The sequence below is a fragment of the Triturus cristatus genome, chromosome 7, assembly GCF_964204655.1.
Source record: "Triturus cristatus chromosome 7, aTriCri1.1, whole genome shotgun sequence".
NCBI lineage: Eukaryota > Metazoa > Chordata > Amphibia > Caudata > Salamandridae > Triturus > Triturus cristatus.
Window position 1 is genome coordinate 423,384,661 of NC_140590.1, and position 16,134 is coordinate 423,400,794.

Below are 16,134 nucleotides of genomic sequence, written 5' to 3' on the forward strand. Positions count from 1 at the left end.
GTGCAGGGCAGAGACATCAGCCGCTCCACAGGAGGTGGAGCCAGCATTGTGGTGGCAGAGCACAGCCCTATTCAGAGTCCAGGTGCACTCCTCCCACCCATCTGGATGTCAATCTCTCTATTCACCACCAGGCTACCTAGCCCTGCCCCTCTGGGTTTCCCCAGCCCTGTCACTCACACAAACCAGACAGGCAGATACACATCATAGCAGAGGCGGGCTGAAATGGTTAGGCAAGCAAATATCAACTTTCTAAAAGTGGCATTTGCAAACACAGAATATTAAAATAAACTTTACTAAAAGATGTATTTTATTATTCTGAGTTCAGGCATACTAAACTCAAATTTCTACCATGTTCCTTGGATCTGTTAGGATCATAGGATGTAACAACCCATTCTTGCCTATGGGAACAGGTAGCCTTGCAATAGTGAAAAATGAAAATGGCTGTAATTCACTATTAGGACATGCCCCACACATCAGGGCTTGTCCTACCTTATGCTTACAGTGCACCCTGCCCTTGGGCCTACCATAGGGGTGAATAATATGAAGTTAAGGGAAGGTTTAGGGACTGGGAAGTGGGTGCACTTGCCCAGTCAGCATGACAGTACCAGACTGCACGCAGGTTCTGTAATGGCAGACCTTAGACACATTTTACTAGCCCGCTTCTGTGGTTGGCACAACCAGTGCTGCAAGCCCACCAGCGGCATTTGTATTTACAAGCCCTGGGCACTCCTGGTGCACTTTACTGGGGTCTGACAGTAAACCAAATAAGCCAATCATGGAATCCAACCAACATATACATTTTACAGTAGGGAGAGCATATGCACTTTAGCACTGATCAGCAGTGGTAAAGTGCCCAGAGTCATAAAACAGCCAACAACAGGTCAGAAAAAATGCAGAAGGAAGGCAAAAAGTTTAGGGATGACCCTGCAAAAAGGGCCAAGTCCAACAGCGATCCATTACATTAATAAGCTGGATGCTACAATCATTGTGTTCTGGCCCAGTGCCCTGGGGATACATTAACAGCACAAGTCTGTTTTCCATGTACAATCCTAAGGAAAGGCAGATGATTATGGCATGCAGAGATGCAAAATATACCATGTTCCACATTGAAAAATTGGACCATTTACCTTTCACTGTGGCTGAGTCACCTTCCACAGACTTGTTAATCCATGGCTATATTACACTACCAGTCACGACATTCCAATGTCAATACTGTCTCCAATACCACCAGGTAGGAAGATGTGAAGTGCTAGGAAAAGGGTACATACATGAGTACTGGGAATTACCGCACAAATTTAGATGCAGGATTGGGGACACTGAACTTTTTCTTAGTGATTCACACTGTGAGAATGATTTAAGTGGGTACTTAGTTTGCAAGGACATTTTGCTTAAAGGGGCCTGTAATGCTTCAGTAGCAAACTTGTCTTGTCACTTGAAAGGGTTCCCCAGCTGCCGTGATACATCTGGTGTTTGAGCTATTCCCGAATAGGAGCTATTTAATGCTGAATGATCAAGGCTGTTGTGGGATTGTACTGGACATCGCACATCTGGTCACAGTGAGTTCAAGGATTACTTGCTGTATGCAATTATTGTTTGCATCAGCCCACATAGTTAGAAAGGCAATGCTATGGCCTTCACTGAATGTTTCCTTTATACGGTTTGATTCTATGAGCAGACTGAAAGCCATGCTTCTTCAGAAATATGTGGCCGTAACCTCAGTACAAGAGACATTTGATCTCAAGGTTGCAAAGTCCTCATCTGAGATACTGGCAGTAGTCTGTATGAACTTCCCATTCCATTTTGGAGAAATTGTTCATTGTATCTTTAACATGTCTGATATGAGGGGGATTGTGCACCTATTTAAGCGTATAGGCACTGAAATAAGGAGCACTTTTCAGACAATATTCACAGTCATTCCTGCCTTCATACACTCTGTATTGGGAAGCATATTTGTAGAACTTCCACTGGTCCTACTGCTCGTGGTGGGCATCCTGGTTTTAATTTTCCTGCTTCCCAATGGACATCAAATTTCATCGAGAGATGGAAAAAGCACTTCTGGTATGACATTGTTGTGAACTCATGGTGCTCCATCTGGGCACACCTCAGCTTAGGGAGGTAAGCGAGCATTGGTTCCTATCATTCAGACTAGTCTGGTTTGACTGCATCTTGCCTGTGTTCCGCTGTCAATTCCGCGGTTACGAATGTTTTGTTTGACCTGTGCCTGACCCTTCCATCAGTTTCGCCGTCGGACTTAGAAGTACTACTGGACTGCTTATAGGCCCACATATATCCGTGTCCTCAGCGTATTCCCATGTTGATGACGGCATTCCTATAGCCTTAAGGGGGATGCTTTAGCTCCTGGCGGAACGGACAACAGCTCTACAACAGGCTCACAGGTGTTGAGTGCTTCCACAGCAGCTGATGTGGGGACCGGAGAATATCACCTTTGCTCCATTGACCTGATACAAGAGGCTTTACAGGGACCGTCATCTGGGAATGCGAGCGACAGTGATGTTGCGTCTCCCACACAGGACACTTAGGGCCCGATTCACATAACTAACTTAAGACAAAATCCTAAACTTACTACTTTTGGTATTCACAGAATGCACGTACTACTTTTGGTATTCATAGAATGGATTTACGACTACTAACTTTACGTCCGTGCTCGAGTCGGAGATTCCGGCCCAGAGGCGGAGATTCCAGCCAGGAGATGGGACTCCCGGCCCGGAGGTGGGACTTCCGGCCCGGAGATGGGGATTCTGTCCCGTAGGTGGAGATTTTGGCCATGGCTAAATCTCCGCCACTGGCCGTAATCCCCACCTCCGGGCCGGAAGTCTCACCTCTGGGCTGGAATCTCCAACTCCGGCCAGAATCTCCAGCCCGAGTGCAGACGTAAAGGTAGTAGTCGTAAATCCATTCTGTGAATACCAAAAGTAGTAAGTGCATTTTGTGAATATCAAAAATAGTACGTTTAAGATTTTGTCTTAAGTTAATTCTGTGAATCGAGCCTAAGAAGATTTGGCCCTCCATGTGATGGGAACAATTTAGCCTTTTTTTCCTAAATAAACCAAATTGGAATGAGAAACAATGTTTTGTTTTTGTTTTTTTTCTTCTGCTCTCACTGTGCACCATGGCTTTTGATGTGTTCGGTTATTCAGACCATATATTGACTTTTAGTGGACTAATAGAGCCCAGTATTTTACTTTACTAGTAGTACCTTTTTATCGTTTTTACATATAGCATGGTTTTATGACAATATTTGTATGCTTTTTAGAAAGCTTTTTTTTAGCATTAGTAACCTTGTTGACCTTCAGATGAGGAGTGGATGTTATGTTTCCTAACCTAGGCCTAAGTAACAAAGCGACCTTTTAACTACATTTTTCCTACCTTGCTCTGCATAACGGTTCTAGCAATGACCATTTACACCGTTATGTGCTGAATAAATATCGATTGATTTCATCGAAACCAGCCTCATTTATGATGTTATGTTATGTTAAGGCGATTTCTAAAGCGCACGATTACCCGAAGGTGTCCTGGCGCAAGTTACTTCTCTTTAGGTTAGGCAAGGGCAAGGCAGGCTATTTATCAAAAAGCCAGGTCCTTAAACCCTTTCTAAAACTTAGAAGATTATTGGCATTTCTCAAATGAAATGGAAGCTCATTCCAGGCCTTTATGGCACAAAAGGTAAAGCTTTGGCTGCCCCAGTGGGCTTTTTTTGTTGAAGGGACAGCTGCCAATTTCGCTTCTGATGATCGAAGCGTGCGCGTTGGTTTATACCATTGAAATTGCCTTTTGAGGTGGTCAGGTCCCTCTCCTTGCAGTGCTTTGAACACCATGCATAGTGATTTAAACTGTACCCGGTTCCTAACCGGGAGCCAGTGCAGTTTTTTTATCACATTGGAGGTCGGGGCAAATTTGGGGGTACCCGTAAGGAGTCTGGCCGCGGCATTTTGGAGCAGCTGAAGCTTGTGCAACAGCTTTTGTTGTATGTTTAAATATAAACTGTTGCAATAGTCCAGTCTCGCTAAAACCAGGGCCGTAACAACTGTTTTGCGACAGTCTAGCAGCAGAAGATTCAAGACCTTCTTCACTGTTCTTAAAACGTACCCTGTTTTGGAAACTACCGCATTGACCTGGGCTCCCATGGAAAGTTTCTCATCTAACAAGATCCCCAAATTTTTAACCTTATTTGATGGAATGGGGAGTGACCCAAGTGAAGCCGGCCACCATGAGGGGGATCTAAAAATTAGGATTGTTCCCAAACAACATCACCTCGGTTTTATCCGAGTTCAGCCTTAGGCAGTTACCTGCCATCCATCTTCCGACTTCTTCCATGCAGGACTGGAATCGCCTGTCTATTCCAGTTTCTTTGCCAGGTAGTAGAGATACCACAATTTGCGTATCGTCTGCGTACGAAGTGATCCCAAACCCATAAGCAATAATAACCGGTGCCAAGGTTGAAACATATACATTAAAGAGAGTCGGGCTCAGGGAAGACCCCTGCGGGACACCGCATGGTAATGAAAAAGGTTTTGATTGAAACTTCCCCAAGGCTACTATCTGGCTTCTGTCGGAAAGAAATTAGTTGAGCAGCTCCCAAGCTTTGCCCTCAATACAGCATTCTCTGAGATGGTGCATCAACCTCCCATGATGGACCGTGTCAAATGTGGCTGAAATATCTAGTAGGATCAGGGCTGCCCTACCTCCCTGGTACACTGCTGATCAAATCACCTCTGTGGCTTTAATCAGGGCGGATTCAGTGCTGCGTCCTTCTCTGAAACCATGTTGGGAGGAGTCCAACACCTGGGCTTCCTTCAGGAAGGCACTGAGTTGTCTATTCATCGCCTTTTCTACCATCTTCGCAGGAAGAAGAAGGCGGGAGATCGGCCGAAAATTATTGGGATCATGAGGATCAAGGCTGGGATTTTTTAGAAGGGGTAATATGGAACCCATCTTCCATTGTTTAGGAAACTGTCCACATTTGTACATAACATTGAAAATTGATGTAGGACACAGTGCAATAGGGACAGGGGCTAGTTTGATAACTTTAAGTGGCCATGGATCCAAAGGTGATCTAGATTTAGCTCCTGTTAACAGATCCAGCGTGTCCTGCACCGTCAGTGGGTTAAAGTCCTTCATAGTCCACGACGGGAATTCTGAGTATTCAAGCTCAGTTGCCTCAGTAAAGACATCCTTATTTGGGTCACTGAGGACTGAAAATATATTAGTAACCTTTGTTCGAAAGAACATGGCAATCTCTTCGCAAAGATCAGGGCTAGACTGGATAGTGGATGGCCTCAAAATGGCCAACTTGGAGACCGTTTGAAAAAGCTCCCTAGAGGAGTTATGGGCTGATTCAATTTGGGATGAGTAATATTTCTGTTTGGCCAGCCGAACCGCTTGCTTATAGATTTGCAGGCTCGATTTATATAATGCCTTGTCTGTGTCGAGGTACCCTTTCCTCCAATTATGCTCTAGCCGTTTGCAAGTACACTTTTGCATTTTTATCTCCTCTGTGTACCATGGCTCTTTTTGGAATGATAAGTTTACGAGGAGCTAATTCATTGCATGCATGAGGGAGCCATCTAGTATAGGAGGCCACCGCTTCTTCAGTTCCCAGCGTTACTTAGCCAGCTGAAGAGTACAGGACTTCATGCAACGTCCCCGCATCTACCCTGTTCCAAGCTCTGGTTTCAATCTGTTCTCTAGAGTCTCTGCTCTTAATCTGTTGGCTCTCCAAATTGAGGTCAAACAGAGTGGCAGCATGATCAGACCAAACCAAGGGCAATAGACCCACAAAAGACATCCCTGGGTGGTTAGAAAAAACACCATCCAAGATGTGACCAGCTAGGTGAGAAGCCCCTTTGACATATTGTTTGAAGTCAGCAGCGTCCATCAATTCCAATAACCTAGCTGTCTAGGGAGTTCTAAATAAAAATTAAAATCTGCCAAGATGGTATATGAGTCACACAGAAGGGCTTCTTCCAGTAAATTCCCCAGAGAAGGGAAGAAAGAATGTCTGGCTCCTGGTGGCCTATATAGTAGTGTGCCCTTGAGGGAATGATAATGTGTTAAACTAAGGTTAAAAGAAAGGGCTTCGCAGGCAGGCAAGTTAACTGGTGTAAAAGTTCCATGAATAGAATTATGGTAAATGATTGCCAGCCCACCTCCTTTCCTATTTGGCCTGTTAAGAACCTCACACTGGAAGCCAGGTGGAGTGGCTTTCACTAGGTCCGGTCCGGACGCCTCGTCCGTCCACGTTTCAGTGATGAATGCTAGCTTTATGTCATTATCCTCCATCAGATTTGCACACTCTATGCTATGTTTCACTAAGGACCTCTCATTAATCAAGATACAACTAATAGCTTTATCCATTGGGCCGGCCCATGTATTTTGGACTTTTTAGTCTTAACCTACTGGTAAAGAATGTTAGGAAGTGCCATATTGCAATTTGAACAGGACCCAAACGACATAGGCGACCCAGAGTCAATGGCCAGGCATAAGCAGTCCGAGTTCCTAAACGACCCTTTCAATTCCAGTAAGGCCTCTCTAGTATAGGTGTAGTTTAAAGTTTCACCTGATATCAAAGAACCAGGGGATTGGGCACTGTGCGCGACCCGAGCGCGGACGGGCGCAGATGGGCTTGCCTTAGGCGTGCCAGCGGCGCGCTCGCGCCAGCGTCTCCCTAAGTAGCCAGGCCTCTAAAAAACTAGCCTGCTACCCTTTGTTCCCCCAAGATGGCTGCCTCCGCCTGCCCCCGAAGCACGCAAGTGCAGTGGATGCCAGCTCGGGAGACAGCGCGAAGGTAAGAGCAGAATGGCCAAAGTGCAAGCAAGAATCACACAAAGTTTTTAAAAAATCACACAATGTATTTAAAAAGCCCTTCAGAATGAACTAAAATCTTAAAAAATGTTGGGAAGCGCTCTTCGCTCCAGAGTGCAAATTAGCAAATCGATGTGCGTAAAGTAAGTAATTAAAATACCAAATGTCATGAAACCCTCGCTGCCGTTCTAAAATCTGTGGTCCTATTTCCCGGCTCAAGCCTCAGGAGAAGTATCAATGAATTATGGATGAAGATTCCTTGCATCATATCTTAAATCCCCTGCACATGAAGTATGTAACAAGATTAATATACTCTGTACATAAGTCATCACTATCTTCATCCTTGGGCGACAGGGCTACTTTGCATAATTACAATTATTTATTTAGACTCATCAGTATAATTGTACTCACACCATATTGATTGTGGTAGAACCCTGAGGCTACTTTTTTGGTATAAAAGCACTGTACCTTCACTAGGTAGCTAGAGGAGATGCTTCTATGCTGACACTGAAATGGAGGTCCATGCACGCTGAAGCTTCAACATGCAGCAGTCTGACATCTCTTGCAGGGTCTCCAACTCATGACCAAGACAGCGTCCTTCATTCTCTCCATCAGGTAATGGGGTTGGCTCTATACTAGGGGGATTCTTGGCTTCATACCCACATACATGCTAGGTACACTTAAGTACACTTAGGAAGGGTCGGCATCATAGGAGTATGCAAAGATTACTGTTTTTATATATGCCTGCATAAATTCATTGCTTAAGCACCATGGTAGAAATGTATCTACTGTTCACTCTTTTGGTGTTTGTAATCTCTAACGTTTGCTTCTGTCTACTGATTGTTGCAGCAAATATGTTTTAAACTAGAATGGCACTGGTTCAATAAATGCTTATTGAAAACGTCCACATTTATTCTATTTATCTCTCTTAGACTAAGTGAGCACGATTGACTGAGCGAAAAGTACTGTACTGTTTCCACGATCGCTGAAGGTTCAAGGGTCGTCATGTTTGATTGTTGCCAGAAACTACTCGCTTCTTGGTAAGGTTAGGGAGCATATGGTGGCACTGTGAGCTAGCAGGCCTATATGCCAAAATATCCTGCGGTGGTACCCGGAACAAGTCTTGGCACCAAGCCCTTAGTTTATGTTGTCCAACAAATGCGCAGATCCTATATATTTTTGGGAAATACACAACTGCATAAGATTTTTGTTGGTGACGAACAGATTCACTGATTGTGGGATCCAACGTAGCCCGCTTCATCAATCATGCCACATCTCTCTTGTGCGGCATGCCGACTGCATGCTCATCGCGTGTGGTGTCCGATTCACAGGTTGTGACCCTCCGAGGTGGGGCCATAACTATAATAGTGCCTCATTCTACCTCGTGAAGCATTGCTGAACTTGTGCCTGTGTGTGTGACAGGAACTGTCTGGCGTCACCAAGATCAATGTGCAATGGACATTGTGCTTCATTTCCAGGGAGGAACAGTATTGCAACTCTTTGTTGAGTGTGACTGGAACGGTCTGGTGCGACTCGTATCAATGTGCACCAGATGCTGTGCACAGATTTTCTGGTGCAAGTGATATCACCGACCAGTATCACTGGGCATTGTGCCTCATTTCAAAGGAGGTAGTGATTTTGCAACTCTTTTGCTGAGTGTGACCGAGACGGTCTGGTGTGACCCGCAAAATTGTGCACTAGATGTTGTGCCTAGATAGCTTGGGAGCGACTCTGATCGATGTGTACCTGACTTGGTGCCTCTTCCTTCTGAGAGGCCCCCCTCCCCTAATTTATTCCTTGTTGCCTGATTGGACCCTTTCTGGCTCTCAGTGGGGCAGACCAACTGCTCTCTCATTACCCAGCCTTTCCCAATGACATTATTTTGCCAGGTAGTGTTACCCGGCTAGGGCCTGGGTGGTGAGAATATGATCGGAAGTGGGTGAAGAGATTGCATAATCCCCCGGTGCTTTGCAGAACTGAGCTGGTGCCGGAAGGCCTTTGTGGACTAGGGGTGGGCGGAATTTGCGAAATCCACTTTCGCAAATTATCGCGAAAATGTTATAAATTATCGCAAACACGCGGAAATATCGCGAAGATGCGGATGTTTTTTCCCGCATGTTCGCGAGATTTTCTGCATGGTTGCGGCTCGCCATCTTACCCATGTGGTTGCTCGCGGGCGTGGCCATCTTGTTTTCAGTTGTCTCGCGGTGCATGATCGTGAGAAGAAAGACGTGATCGCGCGACGCATGACGTCACTGTGGGCGCGAACTGTCGCGAGACAGTGCAAATGGCTAAAACAATACAACATCTCATGGAGAACGCGACCGGATCAAGAAAACTTGTCGGCGAACGCAGGGATTCAGGTAAGGCGATCGGGCGCGTGCGAGAATGTATTATTTTACAGCGCGAGCAAGAACCAAATTATCACTAAGCTGCGGAATGCGGAAATTTTGACATTTTCGCGCTATCCGTGGAACGCGAAAATGTCAAATTATCGCAGTTTCCGCGAACGGAACAAAATTTTCGCCCAGACCTATTGGTGGACCCCATTGGTGTGACCGGCTATTTCCTTCAGCCTGTTCCTGTTCTGCATCCTGTGGGTGCCTCCTAACAAACCCCTGTTGCTGACTGCCTCCTAATTGTCCTTGCTACCCACCTCCCCCTGTTTCCCCGGGACCCTGACTAAGAGTGACATCAGCCAGGTGCCGCAGGTGCCAACAGGGAGGATGGAGTGACTCCAATCAGGGGGTGTACGATAGTCAGAGTGAGTTGGAGGATGGAGAGAGGCTTGGGGCCATGGGCTCTGCAGCATGTTACCAATTGACCTGCTGGGTATCAGTTGCACCGCATTAGGGTGCTGGGCGCATGTGTGTGTGAGCATGTTCTGTACAGGCTTGACTGATATATGTTGCACCACGTAGTGGTGTGGGGTAAGTGTCTGTGTGGGAGTGACAGTAGGTAAAATGCCTGTGATTCAGGTCACTGGCCGGTGGTTTGCCGTCTATGTGAATTTCTCACTAGAAAAGCAATGCGTTTCACATTGGTTTTACCAGCATGGCCTCGGCCCGCTGTGCTACTTAAAAGTGGTTTAATTGTGTGTATGTACACATTTCTCCTATCGTTGTGACCCAGGGTGCAACCTCTGACTGTGTGGGATTGATTTATAAGAATTACTAGGGTGGGCCCCGGGGTGGACAATGCGTTGCACTGCATAGTGGTTCTGGGGGAGTGGGGTGTAGACTAGGATCTTTCCCAAGTGTGCATATTGCAGATGTCATTAGAAAATGGCTAGGCCTAGTACTGCTAGAAATAATTTCAATTATGATTTATGCTCAGAAATACATGATGTGTGTTGAATACAAACTTTTTTGCATACATCTTTTGTGGCACTCATGGTATTTATCATGATTGAGTGCTGTGCCAATGATTTACACATTGCCTCTGTAGTAAGCCTGACTCCTCACTGCCAATGCCTGATGGGAGAGGAAGGTTCTGATTGGCTGGAGGATTGCCTAAGCCATCCAGAAAGTGCTGGTTCCAACACAGTGTCTTGCTGAAACATTTAAAGCCGAAGTGGCAGGGGATGAGGCGCACCAGCCAGAGCTGCTGACTATGGAGCTGGGGAACCAGGTTTGAGTCAAGGCGTTGACTTAACATCCTGTGATTCTGGGCAAATCACTTAATCTCCCATGCCTACAAAAGAATTATTGTGTCCCTGTGTGATGTATAACTGGTGTTCCTATAAAGTGATACAAAACCTTTGGGTTGAGTTTGCGCTTTTTCAAACTATTAAAAGAAATGCCAGAAAAAGAACAGTCACCTTGGGGGCTGCGATAGTGAAGTTGGCTGGTTCCCTGCCAGTGTGGTAGTCTCAATTTGAAGGTGGCAACTAAATACTCAAATAGTTAGTATACTTATGCTTTGCTCAGGACCATAGCTTAGTCAGTGGGATCAGGGGGTGAGAATCTCAAACTTCCCAACTAAAAAAACAGTGGGATGCAGGGTGGAGGGGCGAAAGTGCACTCATATGTGATGAAAAAAAAAGAGGCTCTGTGAAATTAAATATTTGCCAGAAATTGAACAGGCAGGGAAGCCGGTACTGAGGCCAGGTTCGCTGGCTTCAAAATTAAACATTCAGCCACTTGATGGTCTCTCTCTCTCTCTCTCTCTCTCTCTCTCTCTTTCTCGTTTACATCAAAGCTCTCTGTTTTGTCTCAGGACGACAATAATGACAACAGAGAGATAGCAGGCCTGACTTAGGTCTCCCGGGACCAGTTACCATGCCCAGAATGCATTTATTTGGAAGGAGGGGTCACATCCCAAACACATCTCTGAAGCTACGCCCCTGGCTTTGCTGTATGAGTCTGTCTGGCACCCTTAGAAGAAGCATTAACAAAGCTAAAAGGGTTGGTGATCCAGAGAGCTGCTGCCGCATAACTCTCTCCTCAAAATGTCTTTTAGAAGTTGCACAGCTGCTGTACAGCGTGGCCGAAAGGTAAAAAAATAAAGAACTATGATGCGGCCAGCAATGACCGCATCATCGCTTTTTTATTTTCTTTACTTTCAGCCACGTTGCACAGCAGCTGAACTACTGTGTAGCATGGCTGAAAAACAGTAACAAAGTCGATAGGTCCCGCACGTCGAGAACTACCTGTTTTGCGAATGCTTGTATTAACTACAGATCAAGGGCTTTCCTGCCAGCACTATGTTATGTGTTACATATCAGCGAGTATTATACACTGATATAGGATCAAATGAGGTCATACATTCCCAATTTAATGTAAAAAGTATAAATAATACCTATGGTTATGCAAAATGATTCCTGAATGCTTCCAAGTGCACTTCCCCACAGCCCTGAAAGAAACATAAAAAATAGATCAGGAATGACTTTGCCAATGCCTTTGTGAACAATGTTTAAGCATGTGTATGACTATAACCAGATGAGCAGAAGCAGACAAAGCAATACAGACAAAGCAAAAATCTTGATATTTGTCGACTGATTTCAGTGTTTTCTGTTTTTTCATGGTCTAGTTGTTGCTTAGGGCTTTATTATGATGATTGGCGGCTCCAACCGCAGCATTACAATGGTGCGGTTGCATACTCCCATTTCTCTATTGGATCTTGTGTTGCGGCCATAAACTGGCATTAGCACAAGGTCCCATAGAGAAATGGGAGAATATGTTCATTCCTGCACTGTGTGGCAGATACCTCAAGGTGCCTGCCACACAATGTAGGGATCACCAGAGGGGCAGGCCCCCAACCGGAGCCCGCAGAGAGAATGTGGCCCCCAAAGTTGCTTTCTGACAGGCTGTTCGATGTCAGAAAGCCCGACATGGAAAGCCTGTCGGAAACCGACATTGTAATTCCGAAGGCAGAAATCCTGCCAATTGTGATTACGGTCAGGCCTACAACTGGCTGACAGGCTCCTGGAGCCCATCAGAATCCTGTCGGAATGACTGGCCGGTTTCACTTTTTACCACCTTCATCGTAATGTGGCAGTTGAAAGTTAAACCCACACTGTGACTTGGAAAGACTCCGACCTGTTGTCGGAGGCTTTCTGAGTTTCATTGTAATGAGGCCCTTACTTGGCACAGGAAGCCCTTATGAAAATACCAGAAAAGTTTATCTCATTGTTTTCATTGTTACATAATTGTTGGTAATAATTTGTTGACATTTTTGTTACCTTCATACAATGTTCAGGGGCTTCTTTCTCCTTTATTTTCTACAGTAATTCTTATAGTTAAGATGAATTAATAATCTTTATTTACTTTTTTACAGGTATATCATTCGTGTTTTGTGGTCTTTCCTGTATTAAGTAACATGTGTTATGCTCTTCTCGTACTCTCCCAATGGACTCCAGACATACCATCTGTTCCATGTGGCCTCACCCCCCAACCTTACCTTTGACACTGCTCTTCTTGGGTATGTTATATTGTATTTCTTCTTAATTTATGGACTATTCTCTCTTTCTTGCTATCTCTTTCTCTTAGCATTATATTTTCCTGTCTTTCTTCCTCTTTCTGTCTCACGTCTTGTTCCTTTTTATCTTTACCTCACTGCTTTTTGGTATATATATGTCATGATGAGGTCTGCAATGTTTCTTTTCCCTGTTTGGTACGAATGGTTGCATTTTTTATTTGTCAACAGTTGTTTATCTCCTTAAAGATAATTTCTCAGAATGTCAGGGGTTCAAACTCTCCCATTAAAAGACAACATGTTTAATCCCATTTAGCACATCTGGGTGCTAGTATAGCTTTGATTCAGGAGTCACACTTTACAGAACAGGAGTCTATAAAACCAAAAAGAGGTTGGGTAGATGATGTTTTCTTTTCCCCAGGCGATGGTAAAAGGAATGGAATTATTACACTATGTCATAAATCATTGTGTACTAAGCTGCTTTCCCAAGAATCTGATGATGTTGGTTGATGGTTGGATACTAAATTTCAATGGGGAATGTTCCAGTCTCTTTGTTAAATATTTAGGCCCCTACGATCAATGACTCCCATTTTTGGTCTGACCTGAATCAGATTCCTATTGAATTCCCTGAAGAAAATGTTATTCTAGCCGGTGATTGTAACCAGATAGTTGATCCCTTTATTGATCCTAACCCTCAGGCTACTTTTACACCAAACAGTACCCACAAACTTTTTGTCAAAATTATTAAGCAATGAAAGCTTGTGGATGCCTGGCATCTTTGTAACCCTATCCTAGGAGGATACACTTACTTCTCTCCTGTCCATCAAACTCAATTCCGAATTGATTATTTTTTTGTATCACGTAAAATCTCACAGTCTCTACTTTCTGCAGACGTTGGATCAATTTTAATTTCTGATTATGCCCCAGTTGCCCTTCAATTGGACCTCCCTCTCTGTTCCCGTGCTCCCGGCAGGTGGCGTTTTAACTATTCACTCCTTCTAGACCCAAATTTAACCTCCTCTTTTGAGTTGTTTTTTCAAGATTATTTTCACTTTGATCAGACAGAGGACTTGCCCTTCCATATTAGCTGGGATGCTTTTAAAGCCACAGCACATGATCAAATTATCTCATATGTTGCTAAGAAGCGAAAAGCATCACACACTCTTACAACTGACCTTTTAGCCCACATAAAGAGACTAGAACATTCCTTTTATACTTCCAAACCAAATGAGTGTTTATCTGAACTTATTAGCACTAAACTCCAGTTTAACAGAGAATCCACAGAAAGTGGCTTTTTAGAATAGGGCAGGCAAATCATTGCAGGATTACCTTAAGGTTAAGAACAAAAAAATTAATATTGACTCTATTATTGACACAACTCAAACGCCAAAATATAGGGATTTGGAGATTTTAGATGAATTTGTTCAATATTATAAGTCCTTGTATACACCTGAAAATGTGACTTCTGACCTCAACATTTCTCAATTTCTCTCCTCTATTCATAGACCTGCAGAAAAATGTATTGACCTATCACTGTTGCAAGATGATATCTCACAATCTGAATTACATATTGCACTGAACACACCAAAAAAAGATAAGGGCCCGGTCCTGATGGCTTTACTGATGAATTTTACTCACATTTTGCTAAGTTACTCCTCCCCAAATTGTAAAATCTCGTATCCTTTTTCTCACCCGCTGGCTCTTCTTCTGGTTCTTTTTTGGATGCTTTAATTTGTTTTATCTCAAAGGAGAGCAAGGAACCTCATTTCTGCAAAAATGATAGGCCAATCTCACTGGTTAATGTTGACTATAAAATATTTTCAAAAGCTTTAGCTCTGAGACTTGGGGGCATATTTACAAGGGCATTATCGCCGCTTTAGTGGCACGTTTTGCCGCTAAAGCGGCGATAATTTCATCGCCCTATTAACAAGGCGGCGCTAACATGCATTAGCGCATGTTAGCTGCCGTTTTAGTAACGCCAAGCATCTTAGAGATATACATCGCTAATGAGATGCACAGTAGGCGTATCTTACCGTAACACCATGATAAAAGGTGGCAAACAGGACATCACGTTATTTACAACGTGGCGCCGGAACCACGAAGCGATGATGGAAGCCGCGCTAACCGCGGTTTACGCCGGATCCTTACGCCTGGTCAAAACTTGACTTAGGCATGTTTTGAATGGGAGGTGGATTCTTTGGTTACGTCCACACTCCCCTGTTATCAAGCTTTTCATTAGCCTGTGAAATCATCGCTTGATTTCACACGCTAATGATGAATATCGCCGTCTATCGCAGGTTTGTACATCGCCTGTGAGCAAGGCATTGTAAATATGCCGCTAACATGGCGATGTAAACCAGCGATAGGCAGCGATATTCCAAATCGCGCTAAGCGGGATTTGCAATGTTTAACGCGATTTGTTGTTAATATCCCCCTTGGTTCCTCTCTTCCTTATCTGTTTGGTAAGGAGAAATCAGATTACGTCAAAGGAAGGTATCTCTCGGACAACACTGGTCTTTTTTTGATATCCTTTCCAAGTCTCCTACTAAAACTGAGTCGGTTGCAGCAATTGCTTTAGGCACTGAGAATGCGTTTGGTTGTGTCTTTTGATTTGGCTTTGGCCCCAAAAGCATTTACCTCATCTCTCTCTTGTATTCTTCCCCAAGAGCGGGTATCGGTGCTAATGGCCTTACTTCTTCATATTTTTCTGTGGGCAGGGGTGTACGCCAAGGTTGTCTGCTTTCACCTTTTCTTTTTAATTTGGCACTTGAACCTTTTCTTTCTTGCTTGTGACAGAATCAGGATTAATGGTTTGCCTTTGATGGTTTACAGATTACATTTGCAGCATTTGCAGATGATGTCCTCTTGTTCCTCTCCCAACATATCTCGCCCCTACCAGCTTTTTTACAAGAGGTTGTCTCATACAGTAATGTCTCTGGTTATAAGTTGAATAACGAAAAATGTGAAATACTGCCCGTGACTAAATTTACATTTAGAGAGGAATTCACCATGTCATATTTTTCGTGCAATTCTCAGCACATTAAATATCTTGGCTAGTGGGTCACCCCTTCTGTCCCTTCTTCATATTCTATAAATCTAGAAAATGTTCACATAAATTAACCACTTTAACCGCTAGATGGCACCTGCTCCATTTTTCTTTTGGGAGTCGCTTGGAAACCAATAAAATGATGCTGAGCTCCATTGTAGTGTTCGCTATATCTAATCTCCTGAGGGCATATGTATCAAACACCGTATTTGCGATTCTCAAATAGCAATTTTTGGAGAATCGCTATTTGAGAATTGCAAAATGGGATGTATTTAAAAATTCGCACATATTTTGCGAATTCTTAATATTCCTTAATTGCGATTAGCAAATTGCGAAGTCGCAATTAAGGA

The 16,134-nt window shown here is 44.0% G+C and overlaps 1 protein-coding gene across 1 annotated transcript in view; it reads right to left on the reverse strand.

The window, feature by feature from the left end:
- Positions 1-16,134, reverse strand: part of LOC146809855 (cytosolic phospholipase A2 gamma-like) — a 596,102-nt gene that overhangs the window by 278,132 nt on the left and 301,836 nt on the right. Inside the window, exon 9 of the mRNA XM_085616717.1 lies at positions 11,623-11,676. Within this exon, the coding sequence (XP_085472843.1) occupies positions 11,623-11,676 (54 nt within the window). The remainder of the gene's footprint in view (positions 1-11,622; positions 11,677-16,134) is intronic.